Raw genomic sequence first — 21,810 nt, forward strand, 5'->3', positions numbered from 1 at the left:
ATGATGCTCTGGGTTGACGTTACAGTGGGATTCAATATGTTAAGGTCTATTTTTAAGAAACTTTAATGCTAGCTTTCTCAATATGAAATAAAGTTTTTGGGTACTGCTACAAGCACAAAATGGAAAGTAGGTGACAACATTTTTTTGGTGATTCTTACCAATTATTTACTTCATATATAATTAATCTTCAGAACACACTGTGCTCTAATTTATATGAATTTTGGAAGAGACCTCACGTGCAACAAGATGAAATCACTCCACTATGTAATTATTTTCCCCTGGAAGCATTTCAGACCTTCATTTGCCAGCAAGACCATTAAGAAAACATATCGTGGATATATAAGATAGGTTAATAGCTTTATTACAACTTCCACGACTTTGCCAACTCATGAACATCAAACTTATTTCAGAGTAATTGAAAACAATCAACAGAATCCAATCAATTCCAGTTATATTTATGAAAAGAACAACATTTTACAAGTCTTTCTGTTATGGACAGATAATATACACCATGTGAAACTTTTCAGAACTGGATCATCTGGCCCTGTAAGAAACAAAAAAAAAAAGGCATTAGAATCCAGACAATGATTTAAAAATGAACACAGATATACCACTTTTAAAAGCTTGTATTTCAAGCCATGTGTCATCCACATTGCAAAATTAACAAACACAATTGGCACAATGGTCTATCAGCTATCCAATTTTTCTCATTCACCTTGATCCTCCCACGGGGAAAGATATATAAAAATGAACGAACAAGTTAAAAATTTTTTGGGTGTTAGCACATATGGCCATTTTGCATCCTTCAGAATATAGACATATCCCCTTGAGAACTTTAAATGTTCAAGGTTGTGGAGGGGCGTACAAGGTAAGGGGGCACTAAAAACTTCCTCAGACAGTGGAAAATTCTCTCGCTTCTCTAAAAGGTAACAACATTAGTTGAAACACTATCACCATCTCTCAACAGGGATGAAAAATCAGTTGAAAGCTTCAAAATTAAAATATCAACATTCAAGAAGGATGTGCCGAACACTTAAAACAATGTCACAGACAAGGCACAGCAGAGGGTCATGAGTATCAGCACAGTTATCTGAAATGGGCCAAAGTGGTATCTGCTCTACCCTACTTTTAACCTTTAGGAGACCAAGCCCATTTCACCAGGTAAGCCCCTTGGGACCGAGCCTATTTTTAGCAAAATGAAGAGTTTCATTTAGATGACTGTAGATCGGAGGCTAATTGCCCTACATAGATGAATAATATACCGCTGTGCTCGGAATGAACCATAGAATCGGACTATATAAAATTTATGCACATTGAGTGTATCCATGGAGGGGAGGGGGGCAGAACCAAGAAAATTCTAAATTTCTGAAAAAAGGGGGGTTGGCCCCCTCCCCCTGGACAAATGGACCATCATTGAAATCCCTCCCCTCCTACCAGGAAAATTCTTTCGAAACTTCCAGCAACGACACTTTCCCCAACTCGAGGTTCAAGCAGATTACTGTTGTAGAAAAACATACCAATGCTATTTCATTACAAAGAAAGCTGCCATTTTCCTGCCTTTTTATGGACCACTAAGACCTGCAAGAGTCCTTACGGTGCGTAATGTGTTAACAATAATATACAAGAACAAAATCGCAATTCCAGCAAATATTAGCGACATTATGACATCACAACTACGAACATGACCAACTATCTTTATAAAGATAGTTGGGCAGTTGGGGCTTGCAGGCAACTATCTTCTAAAAGATAGTTGGTCTCTTAAAGGCTAAGCAATCTAAACAAATTTCATTTGGGTTTGAACCTTTTACAATATTTTGGTCACAGCCTTTCCTTTCCATGAGAAATGATTTGATACCAAACAGGAAATTTTGGGCAACTGATAAACGCACAAGTTTTGACCACTGTCTTAGTTCAATTTCAAATTTAAACAGATCCTATAGGCATAAAAATTGTTCCATGTTATACATACTGAAAAACATCTGAAATAAGTACTTTAATGAAAAACAATTTCCTAGAGAATATTTCTGATAAAGCATAAGTTAACATGACATTACTATGAGTAGCATAGAGAGTTGTCTACGTTCACCAGTCACAATGTGTATGTGTGCAAATTCATGGTGGGATTTCAGGTGGCTATATTATCTACCAACAGATGAAAGGACACATCTCAATTTCAACAAATACTATTCATAAATGCCAAATTTTGCATAGTTTTCCTGCCAATTGTTTCAACATTGTATCATTTTCAAATAACTGTTCACAACAGTTATAAAGCCAGACTCAAGCAATACTGGGACTTGTAATGTAGTACTTCAGTGACGCTTCCAGTCACTTCCATCAGAGTAAAACTCCTGAAAAATTATGCAATAGCAGCAATTATCATTAATTTTGTACCAATGTTCCGACCAAGACCTTTCTCGATTAAAATAGATACACTTTAATATTTTGGACCATCTCACATGTGAATCCATGAATCCTTTTTTTTTAAAAAATGCTCTACTGACAAAGTGTAATGCTAATGGATCATTTTCAGTGGTGGATGTTCCACTTTTTAACAAGCTATAACTCTTGTGACAATAGTAGTTGCACTCAAACTCTATATGAAATGTTGAGAGTTTGGTGCAGGAGGCATCACTGTGACTATTTTAAATATTCTAATTTTACTCATGGACATCAAGATAAAAACAAGTGTAATTCTGTTTGGCCTGCTTTTTGCATGTTTAGCAGTTCAGCAGCTCTATGTGTCACCATCTGTATCACACATCAATATTTCATGTTGCTTTTGGGTGATCATATGCAACTACCACTACAGCAACACAAGTTAGCCAATTATTAAAACAGACCTATCACTCAAACATCCTGTACATGAACAATACGTGTTTGTGTTATTTTATGTCACCTTTCTACCACTCTTGCCTAATAGCAACAATGAGGAAAACTCACAAATAACACCATGCCTAGGTTGCGACTTAATTCTGGTAACTTTAGTGGTTAGATCGAAAGTTAACCCCATAACGAGATCAGCCAGCAAGCCAACATTAATGGTGAGCACCGAAACTGTGGGAATTTGTAAATATTGAATGTGTATTTTTCCCTTACTTTACAACACATTTGACTATGGTGTCGAGGAAGAATGGTGATTACATGAAGGAACACCTATTTCATACCTACTATCAGATTAAAAATTATACATACTCTAATTTAGACTGACTAGGAATTAACCAGTAGGCCTACAACAAAACAAGTTACATCAAAATTTAGCTTATTCAATTCTGCTTATGCAATTGGGGTCTCCTTTATCGCACAACACTTGAGCAACCTTGTGTTCTGACGTCAGACGAGGAAGCCTATGTTGTTAGGTTAGGTCTGTTATGTTTGGTTCTATTAGCATAAATACATTGAAAATTTATTATTTTTGCTAACAACACTAAACCAAGCTAGTCTAACAATAAAAGAATTTCCAGTTAACGTCAGAACACAAGGTTGCTCAAGTGCTGTGCGATAAGGGAGACCCATTCAATTGTGCCAGGACTCAAACGTGCCAATCTTGAGTCAATTGCTCAACATGCTTGACCCAAAAGCTGATGACTGAGAAAACTGCTTTCAAGTTATCACAGTTTTGCTCCAGGTATAACTAGATGGCATGATAACAGTGTGCATAGTTTTCTAATGTTCTTACAATCACAAGAAATGAAGTACATGTCACTTACAAACAAAATCACTCTTGCCACAGAACATGTATTAATGAAAATTGCTTAGTTTCCTGAATATTTTAATATTTTGGATGTTTTGCAGGATGTTCAAAAGTCAACCAGCCATTATTGATATTTAAATGACAAATAGAGATATAAGAATGTTATTGTCAGTATCGCGTGAGCTTAGCTTCTTAATTCAAAACCATTGTACATACCTTCCTCTTCTTGTCGCCACCCAACTCAAAGTGCTTGCATCGTTTCAAAGGGATCTGCTTCCTATATTTGCACTCAACGCATTCCATCCTTAGCACAACCTTTTTCGTAGTTTTTGCCTAGAAATAATAAAACAGACATTTATTTCTTCCGCTGCATATAAACAGAACAAAAGCCTTACAAAAGTTTGTATTAAAGTACACACTATGTCTGAAAGGAATATAAAAATGCTACAGTTTGTGAAAGGATACTTCCTACAGTACTTCTCCACATAATCTTCTCCACTTCAGGCATTTAGCCCAGCACTTCACGAGTCTTGTCTGATAGAACTTGGGGTCCTGTTGTCTCAACCAAGCTCCAACACTTAATGCTTGACAACATCATCCGAGTGAAACAGGCATCCTCTGAGATGCTTCTTCAAAGAAGAAAAGAGATGTTCGTAGGTGCAGCAATAATGCAAATTCACTCGGATGATGTTGTCAAGCATGAAGTAAGGGTTGGGTTTCGACAACAGGACTCTACGAGTTCTACGAGACAAGCAAGCATCATAAATTTTGTGAAGCGCGGGAATGCCTGAACCAGGGATGAGACTATGTTGAAAAATAGTGCATGAAGTATCATTTCACATGAGTTTGTTTGTATTCGTCTAATAAATACTTACTGGAATTCACATATTGTTTTTCTAATCATCCCTGTCTTCTATAAGGGGTCAGTTGCATTTAATAGAGAACAAAAATACGTATTTGGGTTAAAAAACAACTGTGGTGTACTTTTTCCTGGGAGAAGCAGTGTGCAAATGTATATGTAATCATACAGACAGCTGGTTATGTTTTGGATATTCACGAGGATGACGACCAAGGACTTTGAACAAAAATTTAGAATACATACATAGACAGCTATACTTATTTATCTCAAACATTTGGGGTAAAATAGTAGTGGCAGATATGAACTTTGCCTAGTGTGGCCGTTAACAATAATGTAATAAAAACAAGGATTTACCAACCTCAATGTACTCACTCTTCTGAACAGACGCTGATGCTGGCATTTAAGCAAATTTTATATACATGATTAACACAGTAAAACAAATTTTGATAAGATTTCATAATTTCCAGGCAATTTCAAAATGCATTTCCAAACATTCTGTGGTGTTGGTAGGTTAAATTTTAAGTGCCAAATGATAATATAATTTTTATATCCCATTAATAAGTTGGTTGAAGAAAAATAGTATATTTTCATTGCCAGATCCTTTCCAATTCAAAAATAATTTGACCTTTGAGACTTTCCAAGGTATTTAGGTGAATTTTTTAAACTTTCAAATAATTGCCAGGCCTGTTGGAGCCATGTATTATTCACAATAAATATTAGGTAAAACAAAATTGCATTAAAATAATTAAAATATACAAAGGTAAAAAAGTAAAGTAAAAGTAAAGTGTTCCCCTGTGCATAGCACCACGCCATGAAGGCGTATAGGGGGTGTGGGGGTAAGCGCAAATAATCTACCATATTCCACTGCATAATCGTTGCAATTTTTCAGTTCAAAAATTATAACCTTTCATTGTGTAATGGTCACATCAGCATGTCAGATAATAACGTCATTAATAACAGCACAGATGATGAAGTTTGTGTGTCCGTACTTCGCAACACTATTAAAAAAATTCTCAAGTGTAATATTTGACTATAATGCAGACATCATTAACTAATGTGTTAATTTTCTATCACAAAGAAATAATGTGCATCAATTTGGAATATTAAATTTTAACAAGTATTCCATGCATCCTAATCTTGCACCAAAGTCAGTTTACCCATTTTCTTTAAGAAAAGCTTAACACAGTGGTCACACCAGAGACTTTTTTGCGAAGAAAATTTAGCGTAAAATCAGACAAAATTAGCTATACAGGGAAATACGGTAGTTCATGCCCCACCAAATCATGCAAGAGGGACTGCCAACTAGGAAGATGGTTAGAACAAAAGGTTCTGGAGAAATCCGACAAATGAGATGGAAACCCAGACAGTTCTGGGTCAGTGGGTCTGGCCAGTGAAATGCACAAAATGTAGAAGACAACAGAACTTGGTGGCAGTGTAATTATTCTCCCAACCACCTTCCTAATTGGCATTCTGCATAAACCATCCACATTTTCCTATCAGTACTAAAAGTATTATGTCTATGAGGAACTTTCATAAAAATAGGGGTGAAAATTAGTCAAAATTACAAACTTAATTGTCCAAAATCATACTGAATATTGACCAATTTAAATACAGTGTAGCAATAAATGGGCATTTTAAAGGAAACCTGGGATTTCAATTTTTTTAAAAAAACATTATATGGCCTTCATATGCCCATTTTTCTAATGAATGTAAAAATTTTCCATAAAAATTAAAAACAGGCTTACATTATTGTAGAAAAGATTTTAATGCAAAAATATTCCCTTTGAAAAATAATAATTACTGTAAGGTAAAACTTGTTTTCTTGTGAATGGAACATTATTCCTTTCTCAATAGTCTTCTGCCGTACTGCATGCATATTTAATTTATTATGCTATTGTTATCTCCATTCGTTCTAGTATCTAATATCTTATATATATGACCGGGATTAAATTTTTCCAAACAACCTGCCATATGCAGCAGTTGTGCGTCCTTGGGAGAATTTAACCACAACCCCCACCCTCTCTCTCCCATGCAGGTTAGACCCTGCTCAGTCGTGTCTGAGCGTTGCTAGAGTGATGAGCGAACAGAAGGTGCTGCAGAGCATGGAGCAACGCATTGTGATCAAATTTTTCGGAGAAAACGTACAGCCACCTGAAATCTTGCAAACTCAAACAACAGTATGGGGAAGAGTGTCTCTCACAAAACTGTGTGTTTTAGTGGTAAGTACTTCAGAGAGGGAAGACAGCACGTGGAGAATGAGTCCCAGGAGTCATCACGTGAGTGGCGGCATACCGGTTCTCCCAGACCTAAGAAAGCATGGAGGACCCGTTTGGCAGAAAAAGTGATGGCAAGGTTTTTTTTGGGACTGGCAGGGGGTTATCCATGTATAATTTCTTGCAAATGCCCGAATAGTCACTGCAGCTAATTACTCAGAACTCCTGACAACAGAAGTGAAGGAAAAGATCCGATCCAAGCGGAAGAGAGGTGGAAAGCAGGCAGGCTCATACAGCCGAAACAAATATGGCAACCGTCAGCAAATTGAAATTGGACCTTCTGCCACACCCGCCATTCAGTCCCAATTTGGCCCCAAGGGATTTCTACCTGTTTGGAAGGCTTAAATCAGATTTGGAAGGCATGCGGTTTGCGGATAGCAACACCATCATCAGCAGTGTTCGGGAGTGGATAAGCAGCCAACCGAAAAACTTTTATGAAAAGAGCATTACAAAGCTTCCAGAACATTGCAAAAAAGGAATGGACTCTGGAGGGGAGTACTTTAAAGGGTGACATGTGCGAATAAGTATTTGACAATAAAAGATTTGGTATAAAAAAAAAAAAAAGTCATATTTGAATGACCTAGTATTATGCAGAATCACAAATTGCAGTCTCAGATTACAACCCCAGAATAGCATTACAAGTTTAGGATAAATCTGTTTTCATGTGTATTCCTTTTTATATTATGTTATTTTAATCAGCTGCCTTCATTATATGTTTGGGTTTCTGTGAGAAGTAATCTTGCATCCACAAAAATACAGTAATAAATACAACAAAAAATATTGGCTTTGCTGACAATTTTGCCATCCCTATAAAAAGGTATGCATTAAGATGTACCTTTTTCCTAAATATAGGTTTTGTCTGTCCACCGTATCCTCGCTGTTTCCTATCGTATCTTCTCCTACCCTGGGATGCTTTTCTTTCCTTGGATTTCTTGTACTGTGTTACTTTGTGGACTACATGCTTCTTGCACTTTTTGCAGTGCGTACGCCTCTGTTTTGGTACATTCACCTGTAAGAAATATAATACATAATAAAGAAAAATTTACATAGTGACTACCATGCTACATAATGGTACATTCAGAAACTACAACTCCCATACATAATTTGAAACAAAGTACACTAACTGAAATTTAGGTCCTGAAGATAAAATTGAACCTTTATATATATATATATATATATATATATATATATATATATATATATATATATATATATATATATATATATATTATAACGGAAAATCACGCCTTACAGATTAACAAATCTGATTAAAATAATTATAGATTAAATTATTCCAATTAAGACACGTATTCAGTATAATTCTACGCTTAATACTAGTAAAACTAAGGCAATGTGCAAGTGGATAATGTTTAATGTTGCATTTGGCCACAACAAATCGTCTCTGAAACAGCATTTGTATCTGTTCTTATGGACATTAGCGGAAAAAAGGAACTTTTGATCTAGTGGACCGATTGAGGAGAAATTCAAGACCATGGTAAAACACATTCTAAAAGTCAAGATTCCGAAGTTTAATAAAAATCGAGTGAAGGATAAGGCCGTAATTGAGGATCAAAAATCGCAGAAGATAACAAAAGGACGCTTGAGAAGATAGCATTCACGCTGAGCTGTCCTACTTTCCATGCTGATGGACAATGAACGGGTCAATCACCTAATCTCTTCAAGGGTGCATTTCATCAATACAGGGGTAGATGGCGGATGACAAGTTTTTCTGGAGGGAAAGTAGAAAAGGACTTAAGCATAGAGGCTAGACACGGAAGTCTTCGCGCGAAGCTGAAGGAAAAGACAGTGCTAGTGGAATATTCGTTCGGATCGCATCCGTGCTGGTTGATTTCGCGAAAGAGTCTTTGTTAGTTTTCGACACGTTGAACAGCCACATCATGGGTGAGTAGAACGCTACAGAGCCCAAGGGGTTTTCTCCCTCTTCCGATCGCGCCTACGTCTGCGACAAAATTCCATCTGTCGTTGCGAGAATTTGATTACCGCCGTGATAAATTATAGCCCGATAATTGCATAACATCTTAGAAACGCCGCCCGAACTATTTAAAGCTAACAGCCGCATTCGTAACCCTGTGAACTCTGATTTCAATGTGCGAGAGATCGTGAACGGTGGAAGTGTAACTTTGATCCGTAATAATAGCCTGAAATCAAACTGCATTCAAGTGTTGTTTTACCGTAAAATTACCATGTTCTTACATCAGCATACGAGACTGTTGCAAAAGTGCCAATCCACTGTTGAGATGCCGAACCATTGTTGAGATGCTGAACCATTGTTGATGTGCCAATCCACTGTTGAGATGCCGAACCATTGTTGAGATGCTGAACCATTGTTGATGTGCCAATCCACTGTTGAGATGCCGAACCATTGTTGAGATGCTGAACCATTGTTGATGTGCCAATCCACTGTTGAGATGCCGAACCATTGTTGAGATGCTGAACCATTGTTGATGTGCCAATCCACTGTTGAGATGCCGAACCATTGTTGAGATGCTGAACCATTGTTGATGTGCCAATCCACTGTTGAGATGCCGAACCATTGTTGAGATGCTGAACCATTGTTGAGATGCCGATTCATTGTTGAGCGAACTTAAGATCCTTGCTACAACGAAGATTACTCCAGAGAAAGGAAGAGAGGAATACGGGTTGACAATCGTAAGTTAAGTACTGGAAGTGAAAGTGATTCCGTTAATCGAGTGTCCATCTGAGATGTCATCCCAGGTAGCAATGACCCAAGTCCAGCCGTAAGGTAAGAAAGCATTTTTATGAACGTCGGATATCGATCCAGAATATCGGCACGTGATTCTAAATATTGGATTACACAATATTCCGTAGCCAAATTGACATAAACATTATCTACTTCGCATACTAACATTTCGCCGTAATTATTCATTTGTGAACTGAGAAGTAATTTTATAATTGATCCAAACCATAAATAAGTAATAATCATTTGAGTATATCAGTCTTAAAATCACATTGCTTTGAGTAAGACAAGTTGCTGACCACCGTATTTAAATGAAAGCTAAAAAAGATATTATTCAAGAAAGATGAAAGTATTTGTAGTAGGATTAGTATTGTGTTAACTGCCGATGAATGTTTGAGTGAGTGTGTGATTTGTGCGTAAGAGGGCAGCTTGTATAATGTGAATTGATTTATTTAATTATATAGATTTCAAACCTATTCTTGTGTTACGTAATTTACAGGATTGAATAATGTAACTGTATAAACAAAGTTACCTCGCTTTAAAGGTCCAACTGCGTAAACACGATCCCTGAGACAATATTCATTATGATATTATTATTATTCCTTATGGCTTGAGTGCAGTTATACTTTACATTATTGAATTAATTAATTAGTGTGCATTTTACTTTAATTGATTACCACTGAACCCGTCGTCGAGCTTTTACAAGATGGCGCCCGAACATGCGACAGGGCAAGTCGAAAATGCGATAGGACAGGTCGAACATAGTTACGTTTAGGCTAATGTGTCGTATTTGCGTTTTAAATCAGCTGATCAGATAGGTAGGCCTGAGTGGGCTGTGGTAACTGCAAAGGAATATGTTAGGATAATCGTAGCCATTATGCAAGCTATGGATAGGAAAGTTAACTGTTTCATTTGTTGTTGCTAGTATAACTGTAATTTCAAGAATTGAAATTTGATTGAATATTTTTATAAGCCATAAACTTGCCATGTTTAGCGACGGGACGTTAAAGCGAAAGGAGCTTGTGAGAAAATTTTATTAAGCTAAATAATAGAATAATAGTAATTAACGCGTAACCAAATTAATTGAAGGTGAATAATTACGTAACAAACACAAACTTAGGATGTTTATCATTTATTGAGGTATTCTGGAATATTTGCATGTTTTGTTTATTGTATTTTGATATTTGTAGTGGTTAGTGTAGTTAAAGAGTAGGCTATATAGAGGATTTTGTGAATACTATTATGTTGCATGTGTGTATATATATTTTGGGCTTATCGATCAACAATTAAATGGGCGAAGAATTAAATTTTTGGGCAATCCGGCGGTACGGAAAACGACTAGGCCGATGGAAGAAAGGGGAACCCCGTAGGCTCTATTTATGAAAAAGAAAAGAGAAATTTATATCTCGCTGCGAGAACGCATCGAATCCAAGGAAGAAGAGAGAGAGAATAACGACCGAGGAGAAGGGTGATGGAGAGAATAACTCGACAGAGGAAGAAGATTGAAGAAATGGACAATCCAAAGGAAGGAGAGGAAGTGACGTTACTGGAAGGCGACCAGGGAGGAGAAAGCAACCGTGCTCCGGAGAATACCGTTATCCCTGAAAGTGAGCAGCCAACGGCAGTGTTACCAACCCAAGGCACCATGGACGTTCAAGCGATAATGGCGCTCTTCACTACGATGATGAAGCAACATGAAGAAGGGAAAGAACGTCGAAAAGACGAGAAAGAAAGGAAGAGAAAATTGGAAGAAGAAGAGAAGGAGAAGAAGAGAAAATTGGAAGAAGAAGAGAAGGAGAAGAAGAGAAAATTGGAAGAAGAAGAGAAAGAGAAGAAGAGAAAATTGGAAGAAGAAGAGAAGGAGAAGAAGAGAAAATTGGAAGAGGAAGAGAAGGAGAAGAAGAGAAAATTGGAAGAAGAAGAGAAAGAAAGGCAAAAAGAAATGCGAAGAAGAGAAAAAGAACAACAACACCGAGAGATGATGGATCAGTTTCTACAAGCGTTAAAAAAGAATGATGAGAAAATAGAAAAAGCCCAAGAAGAGTGTGTTGAAAGACATCGTGATAACTCGAAAGACATTGAGAACCTGGAAAAAACAGTGGAAACTGAAGTCAGGCAGATCCATGAACACCTGGCACACCTGGGAGAGAAGATAGAAGAAAAGAAGAATGACGTGGAAAAGAGAATGGAAGAGGAATTCCGAATGGTTGATCGTCGACTTGCAGCGGATTCCAGAATGGTGGAAGAAAGATTCGGACAAATCGAAGCAAAGATGACCTCAGAACAACAGCAATGGATGAAGATAAAAAACATGACACAAGACTTACGCCAAGACGTCACACGAATCAAAGAAACGATGCAGAGAGAGACTTCTTCAATCGTTATTACGTCACCACGAACGAGGACCGAGGAAGAACAGCGAGAATCAACGCCCCTGGCGACATCAGCACGGAAACCATCTCGATCGGGGAGTCAGTCCACAGGCGATGACGTCATGGAGCAGGATAGCAGTTGCTCGCGAGTCCACTCCGTGGTACAGACCAGTGTGGCCACCTCGGAAATAGGCAGGCGTGCCATCTTCTCGAAGTTTTCACTGGACAACTTTATGATTTTCGATCAAGAGAAGACAGAAACTTTGCCATCCACGTTTCTTCAAGAATTCAAAAGAGATTGCATTTTATATGGGATTCACGAAGAGGATTACCTGAAGCTCATCCAGAAACTTCTTCGCGGTTCCGCACGCATTTGGTTAGACCACCAGGTACCAGCGTTCAAGACCTTTAGCACCTTCGAAAAAGCTTTCATTGAACAATTTCAGTGCAGATCGTTGGTAGAGAGGAAGGTTACCCAGTTAAGAAACAAGCGGTATGACGTCAACGGAAAGCTCACATACAAACAGTTTTTCTGGCAGAGGGTGAATGAATTCCGTTCGCTTAAGCCCGGAACCGAAGTGATAGAAATCCTCACGGCCATCAGAGCGATGTACCCGAGTTATGTACAGAGGCAGCTTACAGGAGATGTGTTAGAAAATTTTGACCGAATGTCGCTTATCCTTGAAGACATGGATTTACTGAAGGAGAACGAAAAACATCGATGGGAAGATCAATCGAGCAGAAGAGGGAATAATAATTTTGATAGGAAGAGAGGAGAAAATTTTCCACGAGTGCAAATGATGACTACACGCAATACATACAATGGACGTCGACAACAATTCAATCGACAAGAACAATCGCAGTACAGTCCTCCAAGACAGCGAGACAGGGATACCAAACGCTCGAATCGAGGAAACTACCGTGGAGGCAGACAGAACACAAACGCAGGTTACCGAGGACGTGGCGACATACGATTTTCACGCGGGGAGGAAGACAATCGTATGGAAGAAGGCAGAACACAAGCTATTCACTTAGTAAGAACAGCCTACAACAATGAGAAGCAAGAGACTGACGAACAATGGCCTCAACCATCAACGAGTAGGGAACTCAATCCCAACGCGCCAGATTACCAGTCAGGTAGTCGTCGGGATAACAGCCACGGCGCAAGAGCGGAAAACTAACACCTTCCGACGACAGCTCGGCTCGTGTCGGCGGAGAATCTGAGATGCAAAAGGTTCTAGAGCCACAATCCTCACCTGTGAATCGACGACACAAAATGACAGACATAGAAGTAAGAAGTTGCTGGTTCATAAATAACTTATCAGAAGATGATGATGAAAGCGGTGCTGCAGAGAATTCGAGCAGGAAATTATGGCCATCTCAAACGCCTCAAATACAGTTAAAAATAGGAGAACACTCTATTAATGCCATCGTGGACACTGGGTCGGAATTGAACTTATGTGGGGAACAGATCTGGAAGAAAATCTCTAAGGATATAACGAAACCGCAGCTTAGTAGCAGTAAGGACATTAGGCTAGTAGATTTCTCAGGCAAGGTTAGACAGCGACCACTAGGGCACGTGGTAGTAGGTGGCAAAATAGGAGACATGGAGACTCTTATAGATTTTTACGTCGTTCGAGAATTGAATGTGGATGCTATTTTAGGCATGGAGTTCCTTATACAATATAGCGCAGATTTGAACCTACGTAGAGGTACGTTACGTTTATGTGACGACGTCAGTCAGCAGGAAGCTGAATTTATAAATAATAGAATGTACTTCCCAGAGGAAGGAAAGTGCTTTAATGTTACAGAAAATTGCGCTACCTTAAGCCCTGAGGAAAAAATTGATGTATTAGTGTCTAATCTAAACGAAATAAACATGGAAGCCCGAGAGAAGTTCAGAAACATCCTACGAGAGCATGCAGAGATCTTTTCAGAAAAACCAGGCAGATGCAGAGTATACACTCATGAGATCAAAGTTGAAGGTGACGAACCAGTCGTGTCACGTGTATATCCGGTGGCCTACTCCTACAGGGGCGAGATACGAAAGCAGCTGAGGCAGATGTTAGATGGGGACATCATTAGATTAGGAAATAACATCTTAAAACTCACAAACTGCAAAAATGGCAAAGAAACTACACCTCAGCACATCGATAATGTAAAAAAAATGGAATTGTTCGACAGAAAAGAGAGATTCGTGGATTCAACAACTAAAAGGGAACCAATCAGATCCTACCAACGACCAGCAAGCTACAGGTAGAGAAACTTCTATATAGCAAATATCTATATATATCATACAGTATAAATATATATATATATATATATATATATATATATATATATATATATAACATAATGAAGTGAAAGGTTTAAAGTATTGTTAATTAATCACATTTATATAACCATGTCTACTTGATGAAAACTAAATTAATTATAAGTATATAGTTTTCCATGTTTTAGTCAAGTTATGAAAATTGATTTACGCATATAATCATTAGGTTTAAGTGTGGTAATTGTATTCATTTTTAAAATCAAGTGTAGGTATGTCTAAAGGTTTTATATATAAGTTCACTTATTCGACGAATGAGAAATATTTAATATTCATTTGCAAATATTTAATATGTAAGGTAATGATTTATAGTAATGATAATTGTGCTTATGTGATATTGTGATATTGGTTATGAAAATGGTGTAAACAGTCCAGGGTTCGAGTCCCTGATTCGGACGTTTTAAAATTAAGAAAAAGTAGGCATAATTTTACGTTATTATGAAATTTATTGTGGGATGAATTTTCCTCTAGTCAGCAAAGCTAATTCCAGAAAAAAAAATTCATGTGTAAGAGGGGGAAAGTTTATAACGGAAAATCACGCCTTACAGATTAACAAATCTGATTAAAATAATTATAGATTAAATTATTCCAATTAAGACACGTATTCAGTATAATTCTACGCTTAATACTAGTAAAACTAAGGCAATGTGCAAGTGGATAATGTTTAATGTTGCATTTGGCCACAACAAATCGTCTCTGAAACAGCATTTGTATCTGTTCTTATGGACATTAGCGGAAAAAAGGAACTTTTGATCTAGTGGACCGATTGAGGAGAAATTCAAGACCATGGTAAAACACATTCTAAAAGTCAAGATTCCGAAGTTTAATAAAAATCGAGTGAAGGATAAGGCCGTAATTGAGGATCAAAAATCGCAGAAGATAACAAAAGGACGCTTGAGAAGATAGCATTCACGCTGAGCTGTCCTACTTTCCATGCTGATGGACAATGAACGGGTCAATCACCTAATCTCTTCAAGGGTGCATTTCATCAATACAGGGGTAGATGGCGGATGACAAGTTTTTCTGGAGGGAAAGTAGAAAAGGACTTAAGCATAGAGGCTAGACACGGAAGTCTTCGCGCGAAGCTGAAGGAAAAGACAGTGCTAGTGGAATATTCGTTCGGATCGCATCCGTGCTGGTTGATTTCGCGAAAGAGTCTTTGTTAGTTTTCGACACGTTGAACAGCCACATCATGGGTGAGTAGAACGCTACAGAGCCCAAGGGGTTTTCTCCCTCTTCCGATCGCGCCTACGTCTGCGACAAAATTCCATCTGTCGTTGCGAGAATTTGATTACCGCCGTGATAAATTATAGCCCGATAATTGCATAACATCTTAGAAACGCCGCCCGAACTATTTAAAGCTAACAGCCGCATTCGTAACCCTGTGAACTCTGATTTCAATGTGCGAGAGATCGTGAACGGTGGAAGTGTAACTTTGATCCGTAATAATAGCCTGAAATCAAACTGCATTCAAGTGTTGTTTTACCGTAAAATTACCATGTTCTTACATCAGCATACGAGACTGTTGCAAAAGTGCCAATCCACTGTTGAGATGCCGAACCATTGTTGAGATGCTGAACCATTGTTGATGTGCCAATCCACTGTTGAGATGCCGAACCATTGTTGAGATGCTGAACCATTGTTGATGTGCCAATCCACTGTTGAGATGCCGAACCATTGTTGAGATGCTGAACCATTGTTGATGTGCCAATCCACTGTTGAGATGCCGAACCATTGTTGAGATGCTGAACCATTGTTGATGTGCCAATCCACTGTTGAGATGCCGAACCATTGTTGAGATGCTGAACCATTGTTGATGTGCCAATCCACTGTTGAGATGCCGAACCATTGTTGAGATGCTGAACCATTGTTGAGATGCCGATTCATTGTTGAGCGAACTTAAGATCCTTGCTACAACGAAGATTACTCCAGAGAAAGGAAGAGAGGAATACGGGTTGACAATCGTAAGTTAAGTACTGGAAGTGAAAGTGATTCCGTTAATCGAGTGTCCATCTGAGATGTCATCCCAGGTAGCAATGACCCAAGTCCAGCCGTAAGGTAAGAAAGCATTTTTATGAACGTCGGATATCGATCCAGAATATCGGCACGTGATTCTAAATATTGGATTACACAATATTCCGTAGCCAAATTGACATAAACATTATCTACTTCGCATACTAACATTTCGCCGTAATTATTCATTTGTGAACTGAGAAGTAATTTTATAATTGATCCAAACCATAAATAAGTAATAATCATTTGAGTATATCAGTCTTAAAATCACATTGCTTTGAGTAAGACAAGTTGCTGACCACCGTATTTAAATGAAAGCTAAAAAAGATATTATTCAAGAAAGATGAAAGTATTTGTAGTAGGATTAGTATTGTGTTAACTGCCGATGAATGTTTGAGTGAGTGTGTGATTTGTGCGTAAGAGGGCAGCTTGTATAATGTGAATTGATTTATTTAATTATATAGATTTCAAACCTATTCTTGTGTTACGTAATTTACAGGATTGAATAATGTAACTGTATAAACAAAGTTACCTCGCTTTAAAGGTCCAACTGCGTAAACACGATCCCTGAGACAATATTCATTATGATATTATTATTATTCCTTATGGCTTGAGTGCAGTTATACTTTACATTATTGAATTAATTAATTAGTGTGCATTTTACTTTAATTGATTACCACTGAACCCGTCGTCGAGCTATTACAATATATATATATATATATATATATATATATATATATAAATGTGGCTTCTGGCAGCCATCTTTAACATTTAAGCTGTGTTGATAAACTAAGTTTTAGGTAATTATCTCATGGAATGTTAATACACACCTTGCACTAGAATTTTGTAGTGAAACCTCTGAAATATGTGTGGTATCTGAGCACAGGCAGCAACTTTTTGACCTATTGGATTTGAGCAAAATCTGCAACGTTTAAGCACAGCAATACTTGCAACATAGGGAAATTCAATTTACTGTCTGCAATCTTGAAACAGGTCATCATTCTGCACCAGAAAAGGTGAATTCTAGATCAAATTGGGAAAAACATCCCCAAGCAAATTTACTAACTTATTAATTAACACTTCATACTCAACAAATTCCAATGTACATGTAAAAAAACTGGAGGTTGGGATTTCAACCCACGGCATCTCATCTCTGGATTAAAAGAAAATCAAGCTGATATTTTAGCACGTTATAAACTACCCAGTATAACTGAATGCAAGTCACTTAAAATATGTTTATGATAGCATCACATTTACGTCGCAGATTGTGAGAAATATTAATTTTAGTGTGTATGGAAGGTATATTTTGTCTAAACAATTCGTAATTATGCCTACCCAAGTAAACCTCGCACACAAAGTACAGCTTTGTGATGACTGTAGGCTAGTGAACTAGTGACATTTTCAAAATTTCCGTATGTGTTCATACTTAACAGCGATTTCATCGATGCAAATGCAATGCAGCATTTTCAACCTTGCACAAATTTATCTGGTTTCAATTTGAACATAATTATTTATCATACTCCATGCAAATAACAAAATGAATTAGGCCTAATCTGAAAATCATTAGTGTATTTAATTACATTAAGCGTTAAACGTTTGTGAATGCACATAATTCGCATATTTCACCAAGAAAATTTATTAGCATCTGTAACACACATGCTTCACAGATAAATGAGTCAAATTTCACTACATTTTTAAAGCGTCACACATGTAAGACATTTTCGTTAATGTTTGACATGTATCCCGGCTCTCGTCATATTCAAATTTCTTTCATTTGTTAGCAGATAGCACTAAGTGCTTAATAATTCTATGAAATCAGTTCATTAAGAATTTTTTAATCCAATCTTATATCTAGAACCTTGCATTTTTGAGTGTGAAATGTGACACACAATGCTGGAATGCTCCGCCCCTATTGTGTTGAAAACTACTGTTACTTGTGCTTTCCATACACTGAAACAAATTTTAGGTTGCGTAAAACATCAAATCTATAAGAATGCCAATGTTTTCAAATAAAAACACAGTGAAATGAGTCATTTGTCAGGGTGGCTACAAATAAGCAGAAATGAAAATCCCTGACTTTTCCAGGCTTCCCAGGACAAAATTTACATTCTTCCCGGACAATTATACACTAAATAAACTAAGTAAAATAAATTACTACTGATATTCTTGTATTATTTATGCCTAATCGGTAGGGATCTTGATTTTTTCCTAAATCGGTGCCATTCTCACCCCCCCCCCCAATCACATTTTCAGGGAAATATGCCTAACATTATACTTTCCCGGAGTTTTTAAACTACTCCTTCAAATTGTAGGTCACATGGCCTATGCCTCTTTGTGAGTTTGTAAGGATTTTTCCCCATATATACTGAAGGGTGCAAAATGGTCATATGCGGCGATGCACCTCCAAATTCTAATTCAATCAATGTCATGTGAGAGATACCGATATAGTATGGCACCAAAAATTGACAATATCTTTTCTTGTTAGTGTTATATTTCCCAAAATTTGTATACTTATTTTAGAACATTTTCCTGCAAAATATACCAAAACATACACTTCCACTGTGCTTTCAAACTATTATTTCAAATTGTTATTTTCCATTATTTCTTGCTCAACATGCCGATTTTACGACTCCCGTGGCAGTACCTGAGCACTCAATCCCTGCCAAAATCGCACCACTTAGCTCGGTAATTCAAAATATTTCTCACACGACAAATACTGATGTTGCGGCTTCCATCTGACGGTAGTTACGCATTCGATCTCCTGTCAGAACACCGCCACTTTGTCCTGTAGTGCAAATTGTTCTCATAGAAGTTAAAAATCATAGGAAATATGTGATTTCATGTGGATTTCGGAAATTTTCCATGTATAACATGCATTATAGTTTTCTCTTGGATAAAATGTTGGAAACTTGCACGTTATATACACAAATATGGCACATTTTGTTTCCATAAGCCTAAAGAAATACAAGAATGTTACATTTCACAGTATTTTTATTTGTTTAAGTACATTATTTAAAATTGGCAAAAAATGCCAAGACGTTTGCAAAAAAATCAAGGTCCCTGGTAATTGGAACTTACTTTCTGGATGCCCCTTGTATAAATCAGTAGATAAAAAATGAAAATTTAGAAGGGCTGGCAGAGAAACACCAATTACTGAAGAGAGTTATATGCTTTTTGGACTGAATGATTTGTGTAATTACAATATTAAAATATTTACGTATTTTATTTCATAACATTGCACTTTAACTTCGTTCAGTGACAGATTAAAATCCATCTCTCACAAGTTTAAACAGACAGGACAGAGGAAACATAATTGCAACGCGAGTGTTGAGGAAAACTTTAGATTGGGAGCATGCGCTTGTCAAATTCTTAGAACGTTTACCAATGCAGATTTCGGTTTCACTTTTTGTGATACTATTCAACATAATCGCGATTTGTCGAATTCTTCTTGATATCGAAGAATAGTTCAATGTCATTGTAAATGCATGGCAACTTGAGCAAAACCAGTATTACTCCAAGGGGAAGAAAAACCTTTGTATGGATTCTTACATTAAATAAGGTTAAGTGAGCCAAGAAGAGTAATAAAATTCCAGCAGCATATATGCAGTGGTGCAGCAGACTAAGGTTCCAATTATGCATGCAATTTTTGTTGTATGTTAAATCCGACAAATGTCGTGCTGGATCATCCAAGAAACATCGGATTCATAAGAGCGCAATGCATGCAAATCTTGTCGGATGTCACAGAATGACAAATACCAAACTGCTGTCTGACAAAAATTACATGCTTAAACAGAGCCAAAAAGTTCATTCAATGACATGTGGTACCACAGCAGAGAAACTCGAATATACAAGGCTCTTTTTATGTATGCCATTTTCGTCAGATGTTAGTCCGAAGACATCCGAAAACAATCAATTCCGTAAGTGCCATGCATGCGATTTTTGTCGCATGCTGTAGCGAGACATTTTGTCGAAGTTAAACATTAATCGGACGGCGATATCGACAAAAATCATATGCATCAATTGAACCTAAAATGTTTATCGGACAAATGTTGTACCACGACATTCGACAAATTATAGGGTTGCATAGTGCCCTTATTTATTTCCATGTTCCTTCAGAATGTCCGACAAAATGACATACTACGATGTCAGACAATTATCAGACAGTGCCACAGTGGTCTGTCCCAACCCCCCCTCCATTTGTTGACAGTCTTACCCCCTTATTGCTCCCATACAGACAAAAAACATGACAATTAAATGCATTTTCCACACAATATTTAGAGGCTTATCAATATTTTCTGCCCCACCTTCCATCACTAGTTTCTGGCACTGTAATTGTGTTGTGCATAAAAGGGGCCAAAAAGTTCACACTCAGACTTTGCAACAAGCTTTGCTGTTCCCATGTAGTAATTCATAATGACATCGTTCAAAGCAAATCCCTGGCACATTCATTCCATCGCATAAAAAAGTCAATCAAGACAAAATTTGCTCACTTTTTTTGACCTCTCAATTTCCTTGACCTTCCCCAGTTTTGTCGCCACCCTGTTTGTGTACCATTGGGCATATATCACCCTGCAACCACCTAGCAGAGAATGAATATAAAGGTATCTTCATATACTTTATGATGACTACCGTTTCCTTTTGGTTTCTGGTTTCATCTCATAGGAGCGTTAGATTAAATTGTGTTCACAAGATTGGAGTGCTGCGTGTGATGCTGTAATAATTTTACTTCTTTGTTTGGGTTAATAGTGCTACATTTGGTGTCATTAGCTTCACCAGATGTCCTCGGCTTTTTTAGTATGGACATAAGCGGTTTTTATTTACAAAAATGGTGAAAGTAGTTTTTAACTCTATTACTTTTGGTTTCTGTACCCTTAAACTAACATTGTTACATCAAACATAGAAAGCTCTACACCAAACAGACTGGAGAAGTGTACAATATAGTTACATAAAATCGTAATATATGTGGCAAGTTTTTGTTGATTACTATAACTCTGGAAGATGTAGAGCCAAACCTAATTAGCTTGGAACATATGCACAAAAAGAAAAAAATCACAAACCAAGGGGTGACAGTAATTACGAATATAAACATCAAGTGTGATATTGACTGTTGAAATTAAAATTGAACATTTGTAGACCAATTTTGGCACAATGTCTTCATTCTTTGTTTACAAGTGATTTATAAAATCAGCTTTAAGATAAATTTCTTGAATAAAAGTAGGAAATAAAAATGTTTCTGCGATTTGAAATATCCATTCAAGCATGTTCCACGAACTCTTCCAAGTATTTATACATGTTCTAAACATAAATATATAATCACTCCTCTTGGTTAATATTTTTTAAAACTCGGGATATATATCAAAAGATATTTATGAAAGTAATGGTCATTTTTGTTATGACATATAACAGATGTTAGCAGCTTTTTCTTAAACAATAACTAACACTTTAGAAACTCACCATCTTGCTACAAGTTTCTAAGGAAGTAGATGGCGTTGAACCGGAAACAACATCTGTCTAATCTCGAACCCATATGATACCGGTGGAGCTGTGACTC

At 37.2% G+C, this 21,810-nt stretch overlaps 1 protein-coding gene across 1 annotated transcript; it reads right to left on the reverse strand.

Moving 5' to 3' along the window:
- Window positions 1-434: 434 nt before the first annotated feature.
- RpL36A (ribosomal protein L36A) lies at window positions 435-21,806 on the reverse strand. Its single transcript, XM_083125046.1, has 4 exons — window positions 21,714-21,806; window positions 7,662-7,835; window positions 3,911-4,027; window positions 435-544 (listed from the first exon to the last, which is right to left on the reverse strand). Exons 1-4 carry the CDS (start codon window positions 21,714-21,716, stop codon window positions 524-526), a joined length of 315 nt encoding a protein of 104 aa, XP_082981172.1. The 5' UTR covers window positions 21,717-21,806; the 3' UTR covers window positions 435-523.
- Window positions 21,807-21,810: the final 4 nt, after the last annotated feature.

Source organism: Lepisma saccharinum, chromosome 7 (genome assembly GCF_977018435.1).
Source record: "Lepisma saccharinum chromosome 7, izLepSacc3.1, whole genome shotgun sequence".
NCBI lineage: Eukaryota > Metazoa > Arthropoda > Insecta > Zygentoma > Lepismatidae > Lepisma > Lepisma saccharinum.

Bases quoted from the DNA above. Each gene is read 5' to 3' on its own strand.
- RpL36A (XM_083125046.1), bottom strand. The intron at 4,028-7,661 runs GTACATCTTAAT...TATTATTTCTAG, and splicing joins AACCTATATTTAGGAAAAAG to GCAAAAACTACGAAAAAGGT. The intron at 545-3,910 runs GTATGTACAATG...TGTTTCTTACAG, and splicing joins GTGGCGACAAGAAGAGGAAG to GGCCAGATGATCCAGTTCTG.